Source organism: Stegodyphus dumicola, chromosome 10, assembly GCF_044657685.1.
Source record: "Stegodyphus dumicola isolate Sdum_Otavi_A_Nest chromosome 10, ASM4465768v1".
Taxonomy (NCBI): domain Eukaryota; kingdom Metazoa; phylum Arthropoda; class Arachnida; order Araneae; family Eresidae; genus Stegodyphus; species Stegodyphus dumicola.
The window spans coordinates 30983289-31004795 of record NC_140777.1 but is presented as its reverse complement, the minus strand read 5'-3'; the positions used below and the strand labels follow the sequence as shown (position 1 = coordinate 31004795).

The 21507-nt window shown below is 30.6% G+C and overlaps 1 protein-coding gene across 1 annotated transcript in view; it reads left to right on the top strand.

Annotated features, from left to right (window-relative positions):
* The window catches only part of LOC118193552 (uncharacterized), a 141642-nt gene that overhangs the window by 115891 nt on the left and 4244 nt on the right, over window positions 1-21507 (top strand). Inside the window, exons 14-16 of the mRNA XM_085824845.1 lie at window positions 6129-6186; window positions 11635-11779; window positions 16871-17034. Of these exons, the coding sequence (XP_085680971.1) occupies window positions 6129-6186; window positions 11635-11779; window positions 16871-17034 (367 nt within the window). The remainder of the gene's footprint in view (window positions 1-6128; window positions 6187-11634; window positions 11780-16870; window positions 17035-21507) is intronic.

Sequence of the window (21507 nt, the reverse complement as noted above, 5' to 3'; positions counted from 1 at the left end):
GGTGGTTATAATTAAAGTTCCAATTTGAAATGGTCATAAAAGGAAAACTACCGGACCAAATGTTATCAAACTTGGGAATCGTGTAAAGGAGGTTATGGGAATTTATTTTCCGCGGGGTAAAAAAAGAGTTAAAAAACTCACCACCAGGGGAAAAATGGCACTGTATACAATATTGTTAATAGAAATAAGACACGGAAACATCTGTTTAAAATGTGTTTAATATTTTCCGAACGTGTTACAAAGCATATTCAAAGTAGCGTCCAGAATTTTCTGAAAGTAAGTTAAATCCTGTTAATGCATTCTCAACAGCAGCTCTTAGCATATCAGGAGGAATGTTATGGACATGTCAGTGTATCACATTTTTCATTTCTGCCAAATTGTTTAGATTATCACCATAAACAGTGCTTTTGAGATAACCCCATAGCCAAAAGTCACAGAGGTTGAGGTCTGGTGGGAAGAGGGGAAGTGTTGGCCTATAAGACGTTCATTCGTGAAGTGTTGCCTAAGTAACTGTGCGACACACGTGAGGTAGGGCCCAGCCCTGCATAAAAATTGTAGTATCTAAAATGCCACGTTACTGCAGTTCATGTATCACGAAACATTTTAACATTGACTCTAAGCGAGCTGCAATCACAGTGGTCCAGCTGTCGACTGCTCTTCAGAAAAAAATGGTTCAGTTATGAAACTTGCTGTCGTTTCTCACCAAACGGTGTGGAATGACTGCTATGCAATTGAATGCTATGGAACTATTAGATAGATAACATGAGGGTTTTCTTTGGCCCAAATCAATTAAAACCATTTTAAATCAGTATCTTCATGTTTTAAGGCCGAATTTAGGCTTCAAAGATTACAAATTAGTCATCTGTAAGAAAATGATTTCCAGATTGTACGCACTTGCGCAAGTGATTTGCGATCTCACATTTTCTAATCGCTAATTCGTCGTTTTCGCGGACGAATTTCTCACTTACACGGATGGCGCACTCAACTTTTATCGAATTTAACGCCTTTAAATGGTAATTTGGCTACTTCAAAGTTTCTTAAGGGTATACAACATATTAAACCTGTGTAACGAAAGGTTAAGTTAGATTCCGACCCATATTTCGTTTAACAATATTGCATACAGTGCCATTTCCCACCTGGTGGTAAGGTTTCGAACTTTCTTTTTTTCGCAAAAATAAATTCCCATGACCTCCTTTACACCATTACCAACTTTGATAAAATCTGATCCAGTAGTTTTCCTTTTGTGACCGTTTCAATTTGGAACTTTAATTATAACCACTCTGTATGTTATTAAATTTTAATTTGAAGCTATGCGTTATATGTATACCAAGCGTAAATTTTTCGCTTTTATGGAAAATAAAGAATCGAATCAAATATACTTAGGATAATGGACCAAAACTGAAAGAATTTCCCCTCCCTCCGAAAATAAAATATTGAAATTTCAACCTTGAATTTATTGGATTATCGAAATATTCAATTTAACTTATCTTTTAAGTCCTAGTTTCGACAACAGATCCATCAAAAACTCCGAATTACGGAAGCTGAAGTAAAAGGTTTAGCATATATTCACTGTATGCTAATAAAGCAATCAGAGTGTAATAAAAATAGTTTATAGAATTTACGCTGATGCAACTTTTTGTCTGAATGCACAACATGTAATGGAAGAGAAGGCTTGGAGAGATCTGTTTTTGACATGCCTTTAAAAGTAGATGTCATACTCCTTTTGTCTCTTCAACGTCAAAAAACTTTCCTTTGTGAGGAAACTTTAGTTTTTGGGAAAGAAAAAAAATCGCAAGAAGTCAAATTTGAAGAATATGCAGGACGATTGAATACATATACTTATTTTTGGAACACAAGCAGTTCTCCGATTGGTTATTGAATAATGAAAAGATGCATTGTCATGCAATACAAAACATCTGGAATACGTTTTCTGACTGAATAACGTAAGATTAAAAATCATCTGCTTAATTCACAGCCATTTACAAGTCAACTACTCGGGCAATTGCAGAATCGTTTTGATCCTGAGCTTGTAAGACAAACCTAATATCACTGGATTTAAACACTTCTTTAATCTTCCGAGAACATTTCTTCTTTAGCTCATATTCCAAGAATATTAGGTGAATACAATTATTGCAAAAGAAATTGAATATTCATTTGCACTACGGCTTGGCAGTTTACTAACGAGTTAACAATGCAATTAACTAAAATTCTGCTTTTTTTGTCTAAGAATATAACAATATTTTAAATATTTATAAATAAAATATTAAACTGGAGATTTAATTGGAGCCTCAAAAGTTGCCTAGCATTTGAAGATTCTTAAATACTAATTGTTTGTCGCGAAGTCTAACCCAGGCTGCATGGTTGGTTTTCGTAGTTTTCTAGGTTCTCTTTACAAAGATTCTCTATGAAAGCATCTTAATCAAATAGCTCCCATGCTCTTTCTATGTTCAAATAACCAACTAACATAGTTTAAGCGCGATTTCCAAGTGAAGTTACTAGCAAAATCCGAATGCTCATTAAAAATCATGTAGCTTGCCAATCGGGAGTAACATGAAAGATACGGCGCCAATAATTGAATTGCTGTTACGGTACGCTGTTTCTAAACTTAGATGGTCATTCCTTAATTAAATAACTTACCAGAGGCCGAGCGGTAAAGACACTGAATACTGATAGTTCGGTCCGAGTTTCGAATCCAGCAAACGGCTGGCCGCATGGGCGTTTTCATGGTTTTCTCCATGTGTAACGTGTATACGAGCCAGTTTACCTTAGAAAGTCCTCTGCAAAGGCATCCCTCCTTTTAGGCAGATAACCCTTGTGTGCTTTGCCGTATTTAAATAATCCAATCCAATCCTTAATGAAATATAATTGATTTGTATTGTGCAAATAAATAATATCGTGTGCAATCTTGATTAATATAAAATTTAAAATATTTGCATTCAGACAGAAAGTTTTTTGAAATATTTGTAATTACTTTATAAGAAGGATTTATTAATAACCGTAATAATTACTTATTATATTACTGATGATTAGGATTCAGTTCTTGACAATTACATTCTAAATTAGAATTTTAAGGATATAATGAAAATATGCTACGCACAAATATACATTTTAATCATTTTTTATGTTTTAAAACTTCTTAAATTCATTTAATAAACATCGTATCCTCGTTGTTAATTGAATATAGAATGTTGGGTGTCGTTTATATAATTATTCTTACTTGTCCACAGAATCTGCTGACTTATCCAGCCATTAAGTAGCTGCAGATCATTTCTACATAACCATTGAACTTCCATTAAGAGTAGAGGGTTGTATGTTTATATCATAATTTGACTTTTATATAAATGATTATTCTAAATCATATGTTTCTATAAAAATATACTGTGCTTTAGAAATGTGGATGATAATATCAGCCGCTCTTTCAGCCACTTCAAAAGCAACAGTTTGTTTAGAAATAAATTATACAGTTAATGTCATAAAATTCAAATAAATATCAAACGAAAATTCTCAGTTTTAGACAATTCGATTTAAAGGAAGTAAAGTAGCAGACGATAAAACGCCGAAGGTAAAAATTTACTCTTACAAAAAAAAAAAAAAAAAAAAAAAAAAAAAAAAAAAAAAAAAAAGCTTTTCATATTAATACACTCATTGAGTAATAATAAATATTTATTACGCATCATTGAGGGAAAAATGTCATATAATTAATTCTCCCTAAAATTTTACTTGAAATTTAAGGTTAAAAATAGCTGTGGCAATTCACTGTAACAAAAATCCATAGACCACATTTGGCGTTATTATCGCTCCCAAAAAAAAAAAGACAAATTTCAAAACTTGAAAATATGTAAATTCATGTATATCTTAGAAAATTTTGAATAAGAAAGTAAATTTTTGCAGATATGCTTAAAAGTATACCTACTTTAAGTGATGGTAAAAATTTTATAGGTTATAATTCAAAATTTTTTCCGAAAAATTTATAAAAATTATTTAAAAATAAAAATTTAAAAGATAAAACACAAAAAATGGGTAAATTTTATTCGGAATGAACCTAAATTTCGGAAAGTGTGAGAAAAAATCAAAAACATTTAATAAAAAAAGAGATATTAATAAATATTTGCCAAATTCAATTAACATTGAGGAGCTAAAATTTTGAGAGCTAATATTTTAAAAACTACTCGTATGATTTTTACAAAACTTGGTATTATGGCATAATTTGAGTCGTAGAATCGAAATATGGAAAAAAATTGGTATGTTATTTCATAAAAAGTCCGATTTTGTGTCAAAATACCTATGTTAGAATAGTGCTATATATAAATCTAATATATATCCTAAGTCGCGCTTTCAAGATATGAAAAACGCAGTTTGAATTTTGTCAATCGGCCCAGTAGATCGAGAGATATAGCACTATCCTTTTTTTTTTTTTTTTTTTTTTTTTTAAACAGTGTATGTTGTAGAGAGGTTGACAAGTTAGGAGATAAAGCATTCAGAAACTAGCAAGGGCATTGGTTTTTTGCATATTGAGACAAATCTCTAATTGTTAGAAAAGATGCTTAAAGAGAAGGAGATCGATGTAAACTAGCCAAAATGTCTGGGAAGGCTTCAAATTAAAATGACGGATAAATATTTTGTTGAGTGTTGTTGTTACAAAACATAAACGTTTTGTAGCTTTTAATGTGTAATTGTCCTAATATCATTTAAGAATCAATGTCATAAAGTACATGTATTTTAAACTGTGAAATTTTATTAGATTTTGATTGGGCTTTTTTAACAAATATTGTTAAAAAATAAAATTTAATAGTGGCTATGTAAATCCATAATGATTAAGGTTATTAACCTACCTAATTTAATTATTGATAACTAACTGTTTACGCTTAAATTTTTTCTCTACATGTTAAAGCGAGTTATTGCCTTTCATTAATACTCACTGTGGTCAGGCCCACCAGCAGGCGAGCTGTAAAGATGCTGAACACTGGTAGTTCGGTCCGAGGTTCGAATCCCGCGAACGGGCTGGCTGCATTGGTGTTTTTGTGGGTTTCCCCATGTGTAACGTGTATACGAGCAAGTTTCCCTTAGACAGTCCTCCACAAAGGCATCCCTCCCTTTAGGCAGATAGCTCTCGTGTGCTTTGCCGTAAATTAATCCAATCCAATCCACTGTGGTCACAAGATAAAATACAAAAATGTAAAAATTCAAGTAAAACGTATTCTTTCCATCTAGTGAGACTTAAAATAATACAAAACAACTTATCACCTCTGGTGCTTTTTATTGGAACCTTAAAGCATATTAACTGGGTTATAACCCCTGAACTCTACACGAAGCTACGACACTGACTGCATCAAAAAGAGCCTGACTGACTTTCAACACTTGCCAACTGTGCCTACATCAGGCCTTTCAAGTTTGTTCGAATCAGCAGGTTTCTCTCTAGATAAAGCAGTAGCGGTGACAACATTCAGTCTTTTATTATGAATCATGCTGATTATGATCTTACTTCTTATTTTAACATATGCCGTTTGACAAAATCTACCTGCTATTTATGAAATCAAGTAGACTGATCATGTGACAAAATGAGGCATAACAAAAATCAACATAAAGCTACTATTAGTAAAACGTAAATGTCACTTATCTTCTTTCAAATATGTCCAACTATTATAAGTGTAATATTTAATGCTACTTGATAAATTGCATAAAGTTTATTTTATTCTCAAACTTATTAATAATTATGTTAATTAATTCATGTTTAGTAATAATGCATACTATTTAGGGATCTGTTTTTTTTAGGATGGTATTACAAAAGTGAAATTCAGGCATAGATAATATTTTTAATTGAATTTATTCAGTTCCCATTTGCTCATAGGTCCTTAATTTTTTTCATTAATGGTCCTTAAAAGTCCTTAATTTCCTTGTGCAGGAATGTGTACGAACCCTGTATCAGGTAAGTGACCATGTCACTCAGAGCACTAAGCGGAAGTTTTTGAAATGACAGGGGATTGGTATCATTTCAAAAACATAAATTATATAAATGTATTATATAATTAACTTCAGTTTAAAAGTAGATTTATAACTTAGGAGAGTTGTTTTTACTGTTACAAATAACTGTATCTTTTGCAATTATTAAATATGCTATTATATTTCAGGTACATCTTTGGAAAGTTTGCTTAATCAAGAGCCTAAAACATTGTATTCTGCAATGAGGTAGTTTATGTTCCATTTCTTTTCTCATTTGTTATTTTTATTCAGCTGAGGAAAAAATAAGAGTGCATGATGCCTTTTATAAAGTTTTAGGACTTACTTTTTCAAATGAATATAACTTCTCAGTTGTTAGAGGATTTCCTAAATTCTTTTAATGATTTTAAAATAATTTTGTATGCTGACCCAGTTTATAGCATTATTAAAAAATAAAAATGATTAATTATGTTATAGTTTTATGATTTGAACAATCTTTATGTTTTGAGGTTGCAGTAGTTTATTACTGTATATTCTAGCATATAGCACATACTTTTAATACAAAAAATAAGATCCAAATTTACAGGTGTGCATTATATGTTAGATATAAAAATGAACATTGTTGGCAATGAACTTTTTTTTTTTTTTTTTTTTTTTTTTGTAGTTAATAATTGTTTTGATCTGAAAATAATTCTAATCAAGTTCACAAATTTACCACGGCCAAAACAAAGAATGAAGTGGCTGCAATTGGCCAGCATTGTGTTGACTGTTACAAATTTCTATATAACAAGTTTGCTACTGTACAAGTTGCCCATCTCTGTTGCCAATTTTGGTACAGAGTATGCAGGAAGACTGATCAAGGAGTCTTCTATCCATCTTCTTCCTACCATCAACTTCTTAAAGGGAATCTTTCCACTCAGTGGTATACTGTGCATTTATATGCTGCAAAGACACTGTATATCTATAAAGATACTTGTATGCTTTCTCTGGGATTTGAAGCTCTAAACCAATATGGCCATTGGTGCCACTAATCACCATACTGATCAGAGTGGTAGTAATAATCCCTAGTACATTTAACTTCCCTCTTTTTTTAAAAATACTGTTCATTTATAGAAAGAAGTTTAGATTGAATATGTTTATTTTATGTAACTAATATTGTTTCAAAGATTGAATGTATACTGGTTGAAAGTTTTCATTTCTCTTTTTCCTAAAGTGTTGTTTCAACTAAAAGCATAATAAGCATTTCAGAAATTCTGTAAAAATGTTATGGGCAGTGAAGGAGTATTCTTTTACCTTACTTATACTTCTATGCTGAGATGTTAGGAGTATTAGAAGGAATATAGACTAATGGCTGAATAGTTGTGAATATTTTACTAAATCTGAATTTTTACAAATTTAATTCTAATACTTTGTAGATGCCTTCTCTTTTCATTCAGTGGTTCTAAAATTCATGTTTTCTGTATTTAATGCTTTTAAAATAATTTTGTATACTGTCCCAGTTTATAACATTATTAAAAAGTAAAAATGATTAATTATGTTATAGTTTTATGATTTGAACAATCCTCACGTTTTGAGGTTGCAGTAGTTTGTTACTGTATATTCCAGCATATAGCATATACTTTTAATACAAAAAATAAGATCCAAATTTACGGGTGTGCATTATAGGTTACAGGGTTGCCACGCTACCTGGAAAACCGGGAAAAGTCAGGGAATTCGGAAATTGACCAAAAAATTCAGGGAAAAGTCAGGGAATTTAAGTGTTTTAGTCAAAATCTGAAAAAGTCAGGGAATTTCATCTGGCATAGAGCCAATTTTCGCAGCTCCAATTTGATTGTCTTTTTAGAAAGGCAAAGCAAGTTTCCCTCAACTTTTGGTTTCCAGTAACCTCGAGAATCGCATGTGCAGTGCATGAACTAAAGAAAGTACCTGTTCTCGTATAAAACAAAATGGTTTTAATCCTAGTATACGGTACCATGAAGGTTAGAATTAAAAAAATATGTATTGTAAAGACGGAAAACCTCTCTGCAACAGACGTGGCTCGGTTCCATCATAGCGGGAAACAGCTGTGCAGCTGTCGCCAAAGCTCGAAACCGGTGTCGAAGTTTGAAGGTCACGTTATCAAGAGTTCATAAAATGAATATCGTTTAAAATGTCTTTAAACTCTAAAGGAAAAGAAAATATTTTTTGGCGCAAGTAAATTAATTCATGGATTAGTTATTTTGAGGGGGGGAAATCTACGAAAATCCGTTTTTAAAATTATTGCGAAAAATCCAAGAAAAAACGTTCTTTGATAAAACGTTTCTTCTTGGATTTTTCGCAGTAATTTAAAAACGGATTTTCGTAGTTTTCTTTTTTGTCAAAGAACGTTTCTTCTCAACACGTGTTTCTCAATTTCCTGTACACATCGCGGAGAGGGAAATTCTGGCCGTTCCATCGTCAAATCCCTTGGCAAATTTTCCCTCCGCTTTTTACATAGACGTTCTTTGGTCAGAATAATTTCCATGTATGGTACAGCAGGATTTGGCGACATGATGATGAGCAGTAAACGGGTCATTTTGTTGGCGACAATTTTCAAAATCATGCGAAGGCCGTATCGTATACTAGGATTTTACCGCAAAATCTTTTTTTTTTTTTTAATAAATACCTTGTTATTTTGCAGTAAAATAAAAAAATAGTAATCAATCATCTAGAATAACCATGTAATATAACTATATTCGCTAAAATATCGTTGATTATTCTAATTAAATTTTTAAGTAATTATCTTTATTTTTATGTTATTCATATCATTTAATGTTGCTTCTTCCCTCTAAATTTATTTATCATTAGTAAATAATATTTCCAAATTTCAGGAAATTTTCTCTGGCATAATCCTGAAATTAATTCTAGCAGTATGATGACATCACGAAATTTAATGCACATATTATTTCCTTATGTATGCTGCAAAATAAATATAAAATACCTCAATTTAGTAAAAAAATATCGTTAAATAGATTTCTTTCTTTCGTTTAGCTGCAGAACGTCTGCAAAAAAAGCCTTATTTTATTCCAGATTGGGCAGATTCTAATCTCAATCTTCAGTGGAGAAAACAACTCCTATTATAATTATATTTGTGTTTTCAAGTGTTAAGGTGCCTTTTAAGAATACACCTCACACAAATTAAATTTACCTAAAATCTAGCCTAACTTTTAGCATTGCGTTGTGATTTATAAGAACTGGATGGGCCTCGTGTTGAACTGGGGATGATCATGAGTAATAATTAAATAAAATGTACAGTTGTTATCCAATGTATATATCGTAAATTTTATTAAGTTTTTTAAGCGGAAAAGTAAAAATTATCAAACAAAGTGTAGCAAGAATAATTAAGAATAGATGTCCTCTGAGATTTATTGAATAATTAAGTGAATTTGCTACACAGTACAAGTAATACCATAATTAATTTACCTCTTAGCACAGCCAACGTACATTACGCGGATAGACTGGAATTTTCTCGAAACATACCTGGAAAACCTGGAAAAGTCAGGGAATTTCATTCTCCTGTTTGAGTGGCAACCCTGATGTTAGATATAAAAATGATACCTTAAAGAATAAGTAAAAGAGCATATAGGTATTAGATTTCTACACGTAACGTAAATTCTTTTTTTTTTTTTTTTTAAAGAAATGAGACAACTTATGAACTTTAAAATTTTCATTATCACATAATTTTTATTTATCAGATAATTTCCTTTATATATTCATTATTGTGCTTTCATTCATACAGAGAAAATATCCGATTCCCAATTCCCCGAATTCATAAGGGGTAGAAGTGCATTCTTACCCGAAATTATTTCTGTCTTTTCTCGAATCCCTAGAATAACATTCTTGTGCACATCTATACTGAATACCACCCACCACCTTTGTAGAATTATTTACTCCCTCATGCATTTCCCCCACATACATATTGTTCTGCTTATCGTTTGTCAATTCAATATACCATTGTTCCAAAGTCTAGGAAAAATCTTCAAATGAATGACTTTAAAATATAAGAGCATTGTCTCTCGGTTTTCTTCTTAAGAAAACCTTCCAGTTCTTAAAGAAAACTCTGTGCATTATATGGTGAATATACCTAAAAATTTAAAAACGTAGTTTGAAATTATAGAATAACAATTAGTTTGAAATTAAAATAACATTATGTGTTGGGATGTACGGTAATCACAACTGTTTGTTAATATTTTGTTTTTCCTTAATACTGGGCGCATTATATCCAATACTAAGCTTATATTTCATAGTATAAAATAATATAAAGATACATAGATTAAAAAGTAACATAAATAAAATTACATCATTTCGAATGTAAAAATTTCTTTTTCTGCACTTTTTTGTTAGTTAAATTGCATTAACTGATTTTAAACTCACAGAAATGTTGCTGATGTACTCTATTTTCTTAATTATTTATCCTTTTGAATTATCAAAAGTTTTTAAATATTCTTAATTTATGGAATGCACTATATCATTTATCATGATTGAATTACATTAGTTTGCAGTCTAAATCCTCATGTAAAATTTTTATAATTTTAGCAAAGCCAACTGTGTAAATTTCATCTTTGAAAAATGAAAGTATGGATTATACTTTCGAAATTGCTAATTTTTGTGAGGCATTTGGTTTTGTATCCTGAAACTATAGGGATTAATTTCAGTGTTGTAGTGATTCTTTACTTCAGGTAAACAAAATTCCCAGTCTTTTCACAGTAAACTATATTTTGGTGTAGTTTAAAAAAAGAAAGAAAGAAATAGAACCAATATTTATTAGAATGAAGAAATGCCTCTTTTATGTAGTTCACTTTTACTGAAAACAAGTATTTAATACATTGTACCCAACACTTTCAGATTATTGATATATTGCATTCTTGTCAAAGACCGGTGCAATCAGATGCATTCATATCCTTAGTTTAAAAATAAGTGCATGAATAAATAATGATTAAAAAAGAAAGAAAGATAACCATTTTGGAAACACTAGATTATGATCAGAAGGGATTTGACCATTAAATAAGTAAGAGAATATCTACCGTTGTTTTTGATAATATTAAAAAGGAATGAGAAAGTAAACATTTCTACATTTTTTTAATATAAAATATTATAAGATGGAATGTATTGAAATGCTAAGTTTATTAGTGTCTGAATCCAGTTATGAGGGAAATAAGAGAGGCCAGCAATCTGTGTCACTATAAAATTACATCTTAAGTTAAATTTTATTTTGGATTTAAAGCAGATGATAATCTATACAAGTAGACACTGAAATTTTGCATTTAACATATTGAATGTAAAAAATTTGTATTGTTTATTACATTAAATGATATAAAATAACATTTAGTAAGATATTCAGGTAAAATTCCTTCAGAAATGATTCGTTTTATTGTGCTTGTGAAAAATGCACTTTTATAATATTAAAAATAAATTGAAGATCTTTAGACAGTTGGTAGCAATTTTAAATTTTTATATATAGTAAAGAAACACCATTACATGAAAATTGTAAAAATTCTATGTAGTGTGAAAAAATACCGCCTTCAATACATTATCAGTTTTGAATGTTAAATATTGTATTTATCCATGAACACTTTTATGTATTATGGTACTGTATATTGACTATATTTTATATGTGTCCTACCTTGCTTTTATATTTCAATTTTCTTGTTGAGATGAAAAGATTTTCCCTTCTTCTAGTGATCATTACTCAAAGGCTCCTTTTAAGGAAAATACAAAAGTTGCTTTAGCATGTGGCAGCATAGTAGTTGCCAAACGACATCTGGATGAAAAATGGCACAGAGGCAGAGTAATTGATGCAACAGATACTGCAGGGCCAGCTCAGGTATATTCAGCTTTGCAGTTAAAATTATATGAAATAATTTTTCATGCTGGACATTTTATAAGCATTAAAATGTACTATTATATCTACCACATTTCCTCAATTATTTTTAACTTTTTCTTAAATAATTTTGAAAATCAAGAGGAGAGTGCAAGTAATTTAATTTTCAAAGGACATGGTTACGGTAAAAACATAGCAAATGAAAAGTAGTCACAGATAAATACAGGTAGCTATCACAATATTATTTCTTTAAAAGAAGCTTATATCCTAGTGAGGATACATATTTATCACATACATGTATATTTTACTCATTTGTGTTAAGGATATTAACATTACCATATCTATAAGATATCTTATATCTGCTTCACTAACTTGCACCCAGCCTGTGTTTATTGTTATCTGTACTACTCCTTAGGTCACAGATCATCCATAAATTTGAGAAAGTGAATGTGTAGCTGTCTCTTTGAAATTCATAGACTGAATATCAATTCATGTTTGCTATGTGTTGTTAGTTGGCTGTCATCAGTCTTGTATTAGGCTGGTGTAAAGTTCAGCAGTTCGAAGGGAAAGGTTCAGCATGACCTTTGTGGGTAATCTGCAAGGGTTTGTTTTTGTGCGCAAGATTAAAAACAATCTCTAAATGGGCAACAGTTTTAAAAAGTGCTTTAAAAGGCACCATACAATTGCATAATATAGTTTTGTATTTAATTGAGCTTCTTTATTTTAACTGTCATGTTATTAAATAAAGCCCAGTTCACACCAATGCAGTCACATGTTCAGGCAGAAAGCGTTGACTAGCAAGCAAGCTCAGATGCAGCATTTTTTCGAATGACCAGAGAACGCGCGAGTTGACTTAACTTCAACATTTTGACACTTGATGCGTCAGTTTCAGGCATCTCGTTTTAAACTTCCAGTTTATACCATGGTTTTTAAATGATTGCACTTTCAAAAATTCTTGATGAAAAAAAAAAGGTCAAATGGACTAATCATAATACAAATTTTGGATAATAATTTTAAAAAATGCATATGCTAATAGAATAAATAGTTTTATAAATTATTTAAAAATAATTATAAGGATAATTCTCAAGTTTATTAGCAATAATAAACCTTAATAATTAACCATAAATAACATATGGTTAATAATTTTTGCAGAATAATTTAAAGCAATAGATTGTTGCAAAAAAATAGTGATGGATTTCGAAATCCCAGATTTTGAATTTTTCTTAAAATATATCTACATTAATTTAAGGTTGTTCTTGTTGTCTCGTGGATAAAATGTTGGTTTCTCAAGCTAAAGATTTTGGATTCAAGCATCACCAGTGGTGTTGTATTAGAGTTTGTATTTTTAAAAAAATATTTACAAAAAATAATTATCGCTAGTTTCAAAGTAGCCCAGATGATTCTTCAGTTTCCTTAACATAAAGTGTAAAAACCATACTTACCTGCAAGATACCTTAGTGCGGAGGTAACATGCTCAAGTGGAAAATTCAGCTGGTACTAGGGAATTGTACTGCACATTCGGGCCTTGCTTTTTCCTACCTTTGATGATGGCAATGAATATGCCAGTTTATTATTATTATTTTAATTATTATTATTAATATCTACTGTGACTTTTTTTGGGGGGGGTAACACAAGAAGCTTGCATTTATTTTTCATTTCATTCATCATTCATGTAAGCTTAATTTTCGCTCGGCATGGTGTGCAATATCCTTCTTTTGACAACGAGCCTTTGGTATAATTCATAAGAAGATCTGACTAACTGGTATTAGTATAAAGTTGCTGTTTCATCTAATTGAAAAATTTAGTGAGTTCTGAATTTTAAACGAGGTCATGAGTAAACCATTTGCTTAAAAAAATTAAGAAAACTGTTGTTTATAAAGAAAAGAAGCTTGCTAGTATGTAGCTGAGTTTATGGAATACTTCTAAGCATTTTAATAGCTTCATGTTTGTTTTCCTTAACATGCATGACCACTTTTCTGACAATTTATATATGAACTTAACCAGAAGTTTAATGTTGATGATAATCTTTCATTAATTTAAAGAAATTTTGCATGAGCATTAGCAAATTTGCTAATTGTGGAATTCAATTTTTAATGCAGAAAAAGAAGTATTATATAAAATAAAGCTTTAGATAGTGGCTGTTCATTAATATATGAATGACTTCTTGAAGTAATTACTGTTACATTTAAGGTAAAAAATATGTACCTAAGGCAGAAACTAAAACTTAAAAAAAAAAAAAAAAAAAAATTCTGTTGTTTATTAACTTAAAAATAACTGCTTTTTTAAGTGTGATATTTAATTTAGTAATGCTGTAAATTCTACATTAATATACTTTTTATTGCATTATTTAAACCAATTAAGGGAATCATGCAAAGACATTTATGGTATTCTACCCCATGAAAAATTTACTCTCCAAAATGGAATCATGTAATTAGGATTTTTTAATCGTCATTCAGCAAAATCCATAAATAATTTAAATTAGATATATGCAACGATCCTTTTCTGGAATATCCTATTCCTACTATCCAAATGATTCTTTTCTGCAATATTCTGACAAAAATTAGTGTTCTGCTTTTGAATAAATAGTTCAATGAGAGCTAGAAATTCTTCGAATTGATGAGGTGTAACACGAAAGTAATTAAAAGAAATTTTGTTTCATTCAAGCACATTTCTTCAATTAAATTATTTGCATCTCCTTGCTGCAGTCATCTCTCACGTATTAATATAAACCACTACATTCTGCTTCTGTTACACAAAGCAAGAAGTGAAGTAAGTTTTAATTGAGCAGAAATGAAATCTATTTTAATTAAAAATTGTAATCTTAAAAATTCAAGTGAAAGTTGCCGCGATGGTGTGAACTGACGTACGCGGAAAGTGTTTTTTTCCACGTTGACGCTTTTCGCCCCAACGGACCAGTGTGAATGCAGCTTAAGGTCTTCCAAAAATCTATTCAGGCAGTTTTTTTTTAAATCATTTTATTGTATTTAAAATTCACTTCTTACTATAGCCTTGATACTGTAAGAAAATATGTGCATGGATAAAAAAGCAGCATTATGGAAATGAATCATTTTAAATTTTACCTTTGCAACATGACACAAGATATTTAAGAGAATCATGTGTCACTACTGCTATTCCACACAGTCATTAAGCTGGACAAGTTATTTAGTATATTGCCTGTATGATGGTATGTTCCATAATTAATAATTATTAAAAGGCTTACCTTGAATTGTAGATTTATAGCTACCTGGAAACACTTGACTGTGACACAAATAAATAAGATTTATAATTTTATATACACTAATAGAGTTTTTTATATGTTGACATTTTCAAGGAATACTGAATTCTTGTGTTATTTTGTTTTTTTTTTACATCTGCTGCCTAAAAACAAAATTAAAAATACATATGCAGAAAACATCTGACATGAGGATGGAGCTACCTACAGAGAAGGATGAAATAAAACATAAAACATTTTGAAACTTAACATATCTTCCTCCAGCGTAACTCTTTAAGTTTAGGGTGACAGCATAGGAACAGTATGCAAAGTATGTTTTTGCTACAATTCCAATGCCAACAGAAGAAATCAATGAAACATGGAATCTGCCCAAATTTTGTTCTTAACTGCAACAGTTAAGTAAATGGTAAAACACTGCAGTATATGCATGTTCAGAAACATTGTAAAAGTCAAATGACTATTTTTAATAAATCTATTTTTCATCAAGAAATGCAAAATCTTGATTTTTTTAAATGTTTAATTTGAGATTTACCCTGCTTTGAAATGTATATATTGAATTTTCAATTTTAGATTCTTTTGAAGTTTCTTTCCAAGGAAAAGAATCATCTCTTCACTTGCTTTCTTGATTCACCCAAGAGAGCTTTGTTCTTAAATGGGGTACTGATAACATCTGCTATCAGAATTTCGACTAGTGTGATTTATATAAAATGCTTCGACATCCTGCTCTTTACATTCTGTGTACTTACATCTGGAACTGACTTGATTCCCAGAATGTTTTCAGTAAATTTTCAACGTCTATTAAAACATGACAATTGATTGAGGAATTCTGAATTTGATTTGAAATAAACATCCTTCCTGAAATGAGCCAACCATGTTTTGACTTTAGAGCAGATGGTTGGCTTGGATTTCCCACTATCTTTCCAGATTGAATTAAATCTAAAAATATATCTATACCCAGAATGATGTTAATTTTTCTACTGATGTGAAAAGAAGTATCTGCCAATTGTAATCCTTTCAGATGAGGCCAATTGAATTCTGATATGTCAAAGTTTGGTAAATTTGATGTCAGCTTTACCACTAGAGCATTAACCAAAAAGTTCTCATTATTGAAATGAGGTGTAAAATTTAACTACTACTTTCTCAACATGTGGAGCAACTATGTCATTAAGTTGTAGAATAGTGCATTCAGATTTTTGAAATGAAAGTTTTAGTCAATTACAACATAATTCAGTGATTAAAGTTGCTTCAGAATCATTATAAATTAAAGCTTGGCATTCAGGAAACTGTCCTTGACTATTTTGCACTTTAATAAGAGCTGTTGCAAGCTCAAATTAAATAAGAATTCTTTACATTCCCTCCGAAGCAAAATTACCGCTCTTCCAAAGTGCTAGCTGAAGTTTGACATAAATGTTGATTTGGAGATGGGGTAGACTGTAACTGACTTTCAGCTGAATATATATATATATATTTCCCCTTCCAATTTGAAAGATGTGAAAAATTGCCTGATGAAAAATTGTCTGAAGTAAAAATCATCTTAAAAAAGCTAAAAACCTTAAAAACTATATTTAACTGGGCATGTGGCCTGAAACTGAGCTGTGGTAAATAACTCATCTTGATTTATCACATTCACATTGCCACTGACAGATTTTAAGTTCAAGGTGTTGCATTAACTTCATTATAAAACAGCATTATAGTGCTGATTCTGAATATTGCATCTCTCATTATTAACGTAGGCAATGCAATTTTTATTTCTTTATTTATTCTTATTAATATAGTCATATGATTTAAAAGTAACTAAATGATTAAAACATATGCATTTTACTTTAATTAATATTTTAACTAATATTTAATTTTATATGTAGATATTTTTTGTGGACTTTGGAGATAAAGAATGGGTTCCTCGAAAATTGATTCGAGAGATTTTGCCTGAATATCTGCATACACCATTCCAAGCTATAGAATGTACATTATCTGATATTGAGCCTGTGAATCATGAAAAGGGTACATTTTGGAGTGAATCTGCAATGTAAGTTATTTTTCAGTATTGCCAGATTTTTCAGATACTAGTTCAAGACAGTGTAGCATTGATGTTGTCCTTTTATTTTGAATTATTTATTAGAAAAATTTCAGTCTTAAGCTGTAGAGTTTAATCTCAAACAAAAATTTACTCTTACAAATTTCAAATACATATATATATAAAGAATTAAATTTTAAAAAAAAATTGCCATCTGACATTTGGATTAGGAGTCTAGTTTTAAATAACCCTTTTAGTCTTGAATTACATATCATTGTTCGCAGCATTTGCAAAAAGTGCCATGACTACATATCATTGCATATCCGATGGCACCATACTATTCGCATCGCGAGAGAACTCTTATCTCAAAATATATTTATAAAACATTTTAAATGATCTAATTTCATTGCAAAATGAATTTTTAAGAATTAAAAATAAATTCATTGCAAAGAATTAAAATGTATTTTCGTAATGTTTTTCATATGATTTTCAATAAATAATTTCGTATTGAAATACAATTGACATTACTTTAATATTTCTTTATTTCATAATATGCTTCCTTTTGAATTTTGTAAATATCATTCTTCATCTAGTTTTTATGAGCATTTTCCCAAACATTTGCAATTTCATCAACCTGTTATTTTCCGCATAGGTACAATACTTTCAGTTTTTCAGACATTAAAAAATGTCTTTTTCTGTTTGTACTGAAAGAGTTAATACCCGAAACAGTGTTTAGTGAAATGATTGCTATACATCTACTAATTCAAGAGTGAATCCCCAGAAATTCAAGATCTGGAATTGTTGAGTATTTATGATTCTAGAGTTTAAAAGTTCCGAGATTTCAGATTCCCAGTTTAAATATCGTAAGATGGCATCTAGACATGCCAGTATTGGAATTTCACTCAAAGATGTATGTGGTTGTTCTAATTGGCATGGTCAATTTTCAAAAAGATATCAGCACCATTTTGCAAATTGTAGAGACTTGGCATAATGGCACAAAAGTACTTGGCCTCCTCCTTAATGAAATCAATTTTATATCTCAAAGAAAGCAGGGTTGCCACTTAAACAGGAGAATGAAATTCCAGGTGAGACACAAATTAAACAGGAAAATGAATTTTCCAGGTGTGTTTTAAGAAAATTCCAGTCTAGGTGTGTAATGCAAGTTGGCTGTGCTAAGAGGTAAATTAATTATGGTACCACTTGAAAATGCAAAAAATTTGCCAATTACATATGACAAAATCGCTTTTCCCCAAAATTACTGTTATAACTATGATATAATAGGAGTTGTTTTCTCCACTAACATTGTGATTAGAGTCTACCCAATCTGGATTAAAAAATGTCTTTTTCAGAGACATTTTGTAGCTAAACGCAAGAATCCATTTTAAAAATAAATTCAGGTATTTTACATTTATTTAGCAGCATGCATAAGCAAAATATTATGTACATTAAATTTCATGATTGTATTCATATTGCTAGAATTAGTTTCAGGAGTATGCCAGAGAAAATTGCCCGGAATTTGAAAGTATTATTAACTAATAGTAAATAAATTTAGAAGGAAGCAGCCATATTAAATGATACAAATAGCATTAAAATAAAGTTAATTACCTAAAGATTAAAAACTGAATTGCAATAATCAACTATATTTTGGTGAATATAATTATATCAAATGGTAAGCCTAAATGACTGATTACTGTTTTTTTTTTTTTTTATTTTTATTATTTTACTGCAAAATGACTAATAAGGCATTTGTTAAAAATTTTTAAAAAATTTAAAAGATTTTTGTGGTTAAATCCTAGTATACAGGACATCCTTGGCACGATTTTGAAAATTGTCACCAACACCAGAATGACCCATTTACTGCTCATTATAATATCGCCAAATCCTGTGTGTACTGTATACTGGGATTGAACCGACTTTGCTTTATTTGAGAATGGAAAGGTATTTTCTTCTGTACAAACGCATGCGAATTGCTCGATTCTCGAGGTTACTAGAAATCAAAGCTGTTAAGAAAACTTGCTTTGCCTTTCCAAAAGGCAATCTGATTGGGCCTGTGAAAACTGGCTCTATGACAGCTGCCTGAGTGACGCTCATGTGATACATAATTTGTCAAGAAAAGTGATCACTTCCAATGTTGGTGTAAAAATCATTTTGGGGGGGGGGGTCGTCGCATGAAATTCCCTGACTTTTTCAGATTTTGACTAAAATATTTAAATTCCTTTACCTTTTTAGTCAATTTTCGAATTCCCTGACTTTTTCTGGTTATTCAGGTTTTCCAAATAGCGTGGCAACCCTGAGAAAGTAACTTTCATGAAGTTACCAGCGTACCAATATGAAGATCTTTATCTTGGTAAATAGTTGCTAACTTGTTATAAAGATGGCAGCACTTTTATGCATTTTATAAAATCGTGTAGATAATGGTACAAGAAAATTTCTTCTGTTATGCAATAGAATTAAGAATTTGATCCAACGATTATGAATTTGTGATGAGCTAATCTTAATGGGGTTAAGATGGTGAGTTTAATATGGTTACTATTAGCATACCTTTCGGTTTTCAAGAATGCAAATACATCTTTCTTTTTTCCCTATGAGTTTTACTGTATGAAACTTCTCATGTCCACCACCACAATTTCCTGAATGTTGAGTGGCATGTAGCATAAAGTGCAGGAGATCTACCATTTCGGTACTCGTTTCTTTCATCCTTAATTCTTTAAGATCCCGGCCGAGCAGAAGAGTTGCTGAGATCTGGTAGTTCCAAGGAGGTTGGTGCATGATTGCTACAGTTTGATTTTATATTTTTAAAGCCATCGGTTTCAGATGATAAGGTGGCAACACAGGCACTGGCATCACAGGAAACTTCTTGAATTCTTGATAGCCCCATCCGTTCCTGGCTTATTGTTTATGCCAGACTGAAAAATGCTAACCCCTTGCAACCACTCAAGGACCGAAAAGTATGATTATGGCCAGCATCAACACTTATATGGCTTCCTTTTAAATATTTCTATCATTTAAATAAACTACAGCATTGTAAAACATTTGTTCCATATAGAACTAAATGCCATGCCCATGGATTTCCAATCTTGGTATACCTTTGAACCAGAAGATGTAAATCTGGGCTCTTTATTCTAGTGCAATAAGGCACTTATATTATCATTCTTTACCTGTGATGGTAATAAAAGTAGAACTTTTTTTTCCATTCAGAATGTTGCTTTTGTTTGTTAGTGCAGTAGCAATAGAAAATTCATGAACATTCATGAATATCCACCACATTCCTTTCATATGATCCCATGTGTCTTAGATCTTTTTATCAGAGTTGCAGTGGTAGTAGGGAAGACCCAATGAAGAGGTAAGCATCAACATAGAAAAAGAGATGAAGACTACTTATGTGTTGATGTCAGAAGAAAAACCTTGATGGTATCCAATATTTTCTTGTTAATATAGACAAAATTAAGTTGAAAGGGATATAAAAATTTATATTGTGAAAATTAATATTTTATAATGGCGATATTTTACATTGATGAATGCTCTATATCATATATGAACACATCATCTCTTTTATATACAACTATTGTACTTTGTTTCTTTAAGATTTAAAGGTATGTTAGTATATATCTCCTTTATGAATCCTCCATAATAAAACGAAAATAATTTATTATTTTCTATTTTCTATTTTTATTTTATTGATAATAATTTCTATTTTTATTGATTTTTCAGTCATAAATCTCAGGGCTAGGACTAAAGTGGTTTAGCTGCACTAATAGGAAAGTGTCATATTTCATATAAAAATTTGAAAAATAATTTTAAAAAGAAAATGAAATTATAGTAAATAAAAATAAATTAAACATTTGAAGAAGAATATTCTTGAAACCTTTTCTATGTTACATACTAACTCCAGTGAAGAACACTTGAATAAATTTAAATAAAGTTTCTTAGGCTAAATCTTGCCTTTTTTGAATAAAGCTTGGTTAATTTCATATATCATGACAAATAACTATTTAATTCATCTTAAACCTTTATCTTCCTTTATGAGTAATAAAACTTAATTTTTTCAAGTATTTCTAAATAAAGGTTATTAATTATGAGTCAGTATTTCAGTTATTATTACTTATCTGTATATTCTGTCATGGAAAGTAAGATATTTCAGAAAGAATGCATTTACATAAGCACTCAAAGTAGTAAGGTAGAAGTGTCTGAGAGCTCTTGCAGTTGAATTCACCAGTGTGTTATGAAAATTTTAGAAAAAAATTCCCTCTGATATCCTAAAGAGCCCACTAGCCACCAAGCTGTAAAATTGTTGAATACTAGTAATTACGACCGGGGTTTGATTTCAGGCAAATGGGCTGGCTGCATGGGCATTTTTATGATTTTCTCCATGTGTAATGTATATACAAACCAAAGTTCTCCATGAAAACATTCCTTCCCTTAGGCAGATAGCACTAGTGTGTTTTGCTGTAATCAACTAAACCTTGTATCCTGAACATATGTGAG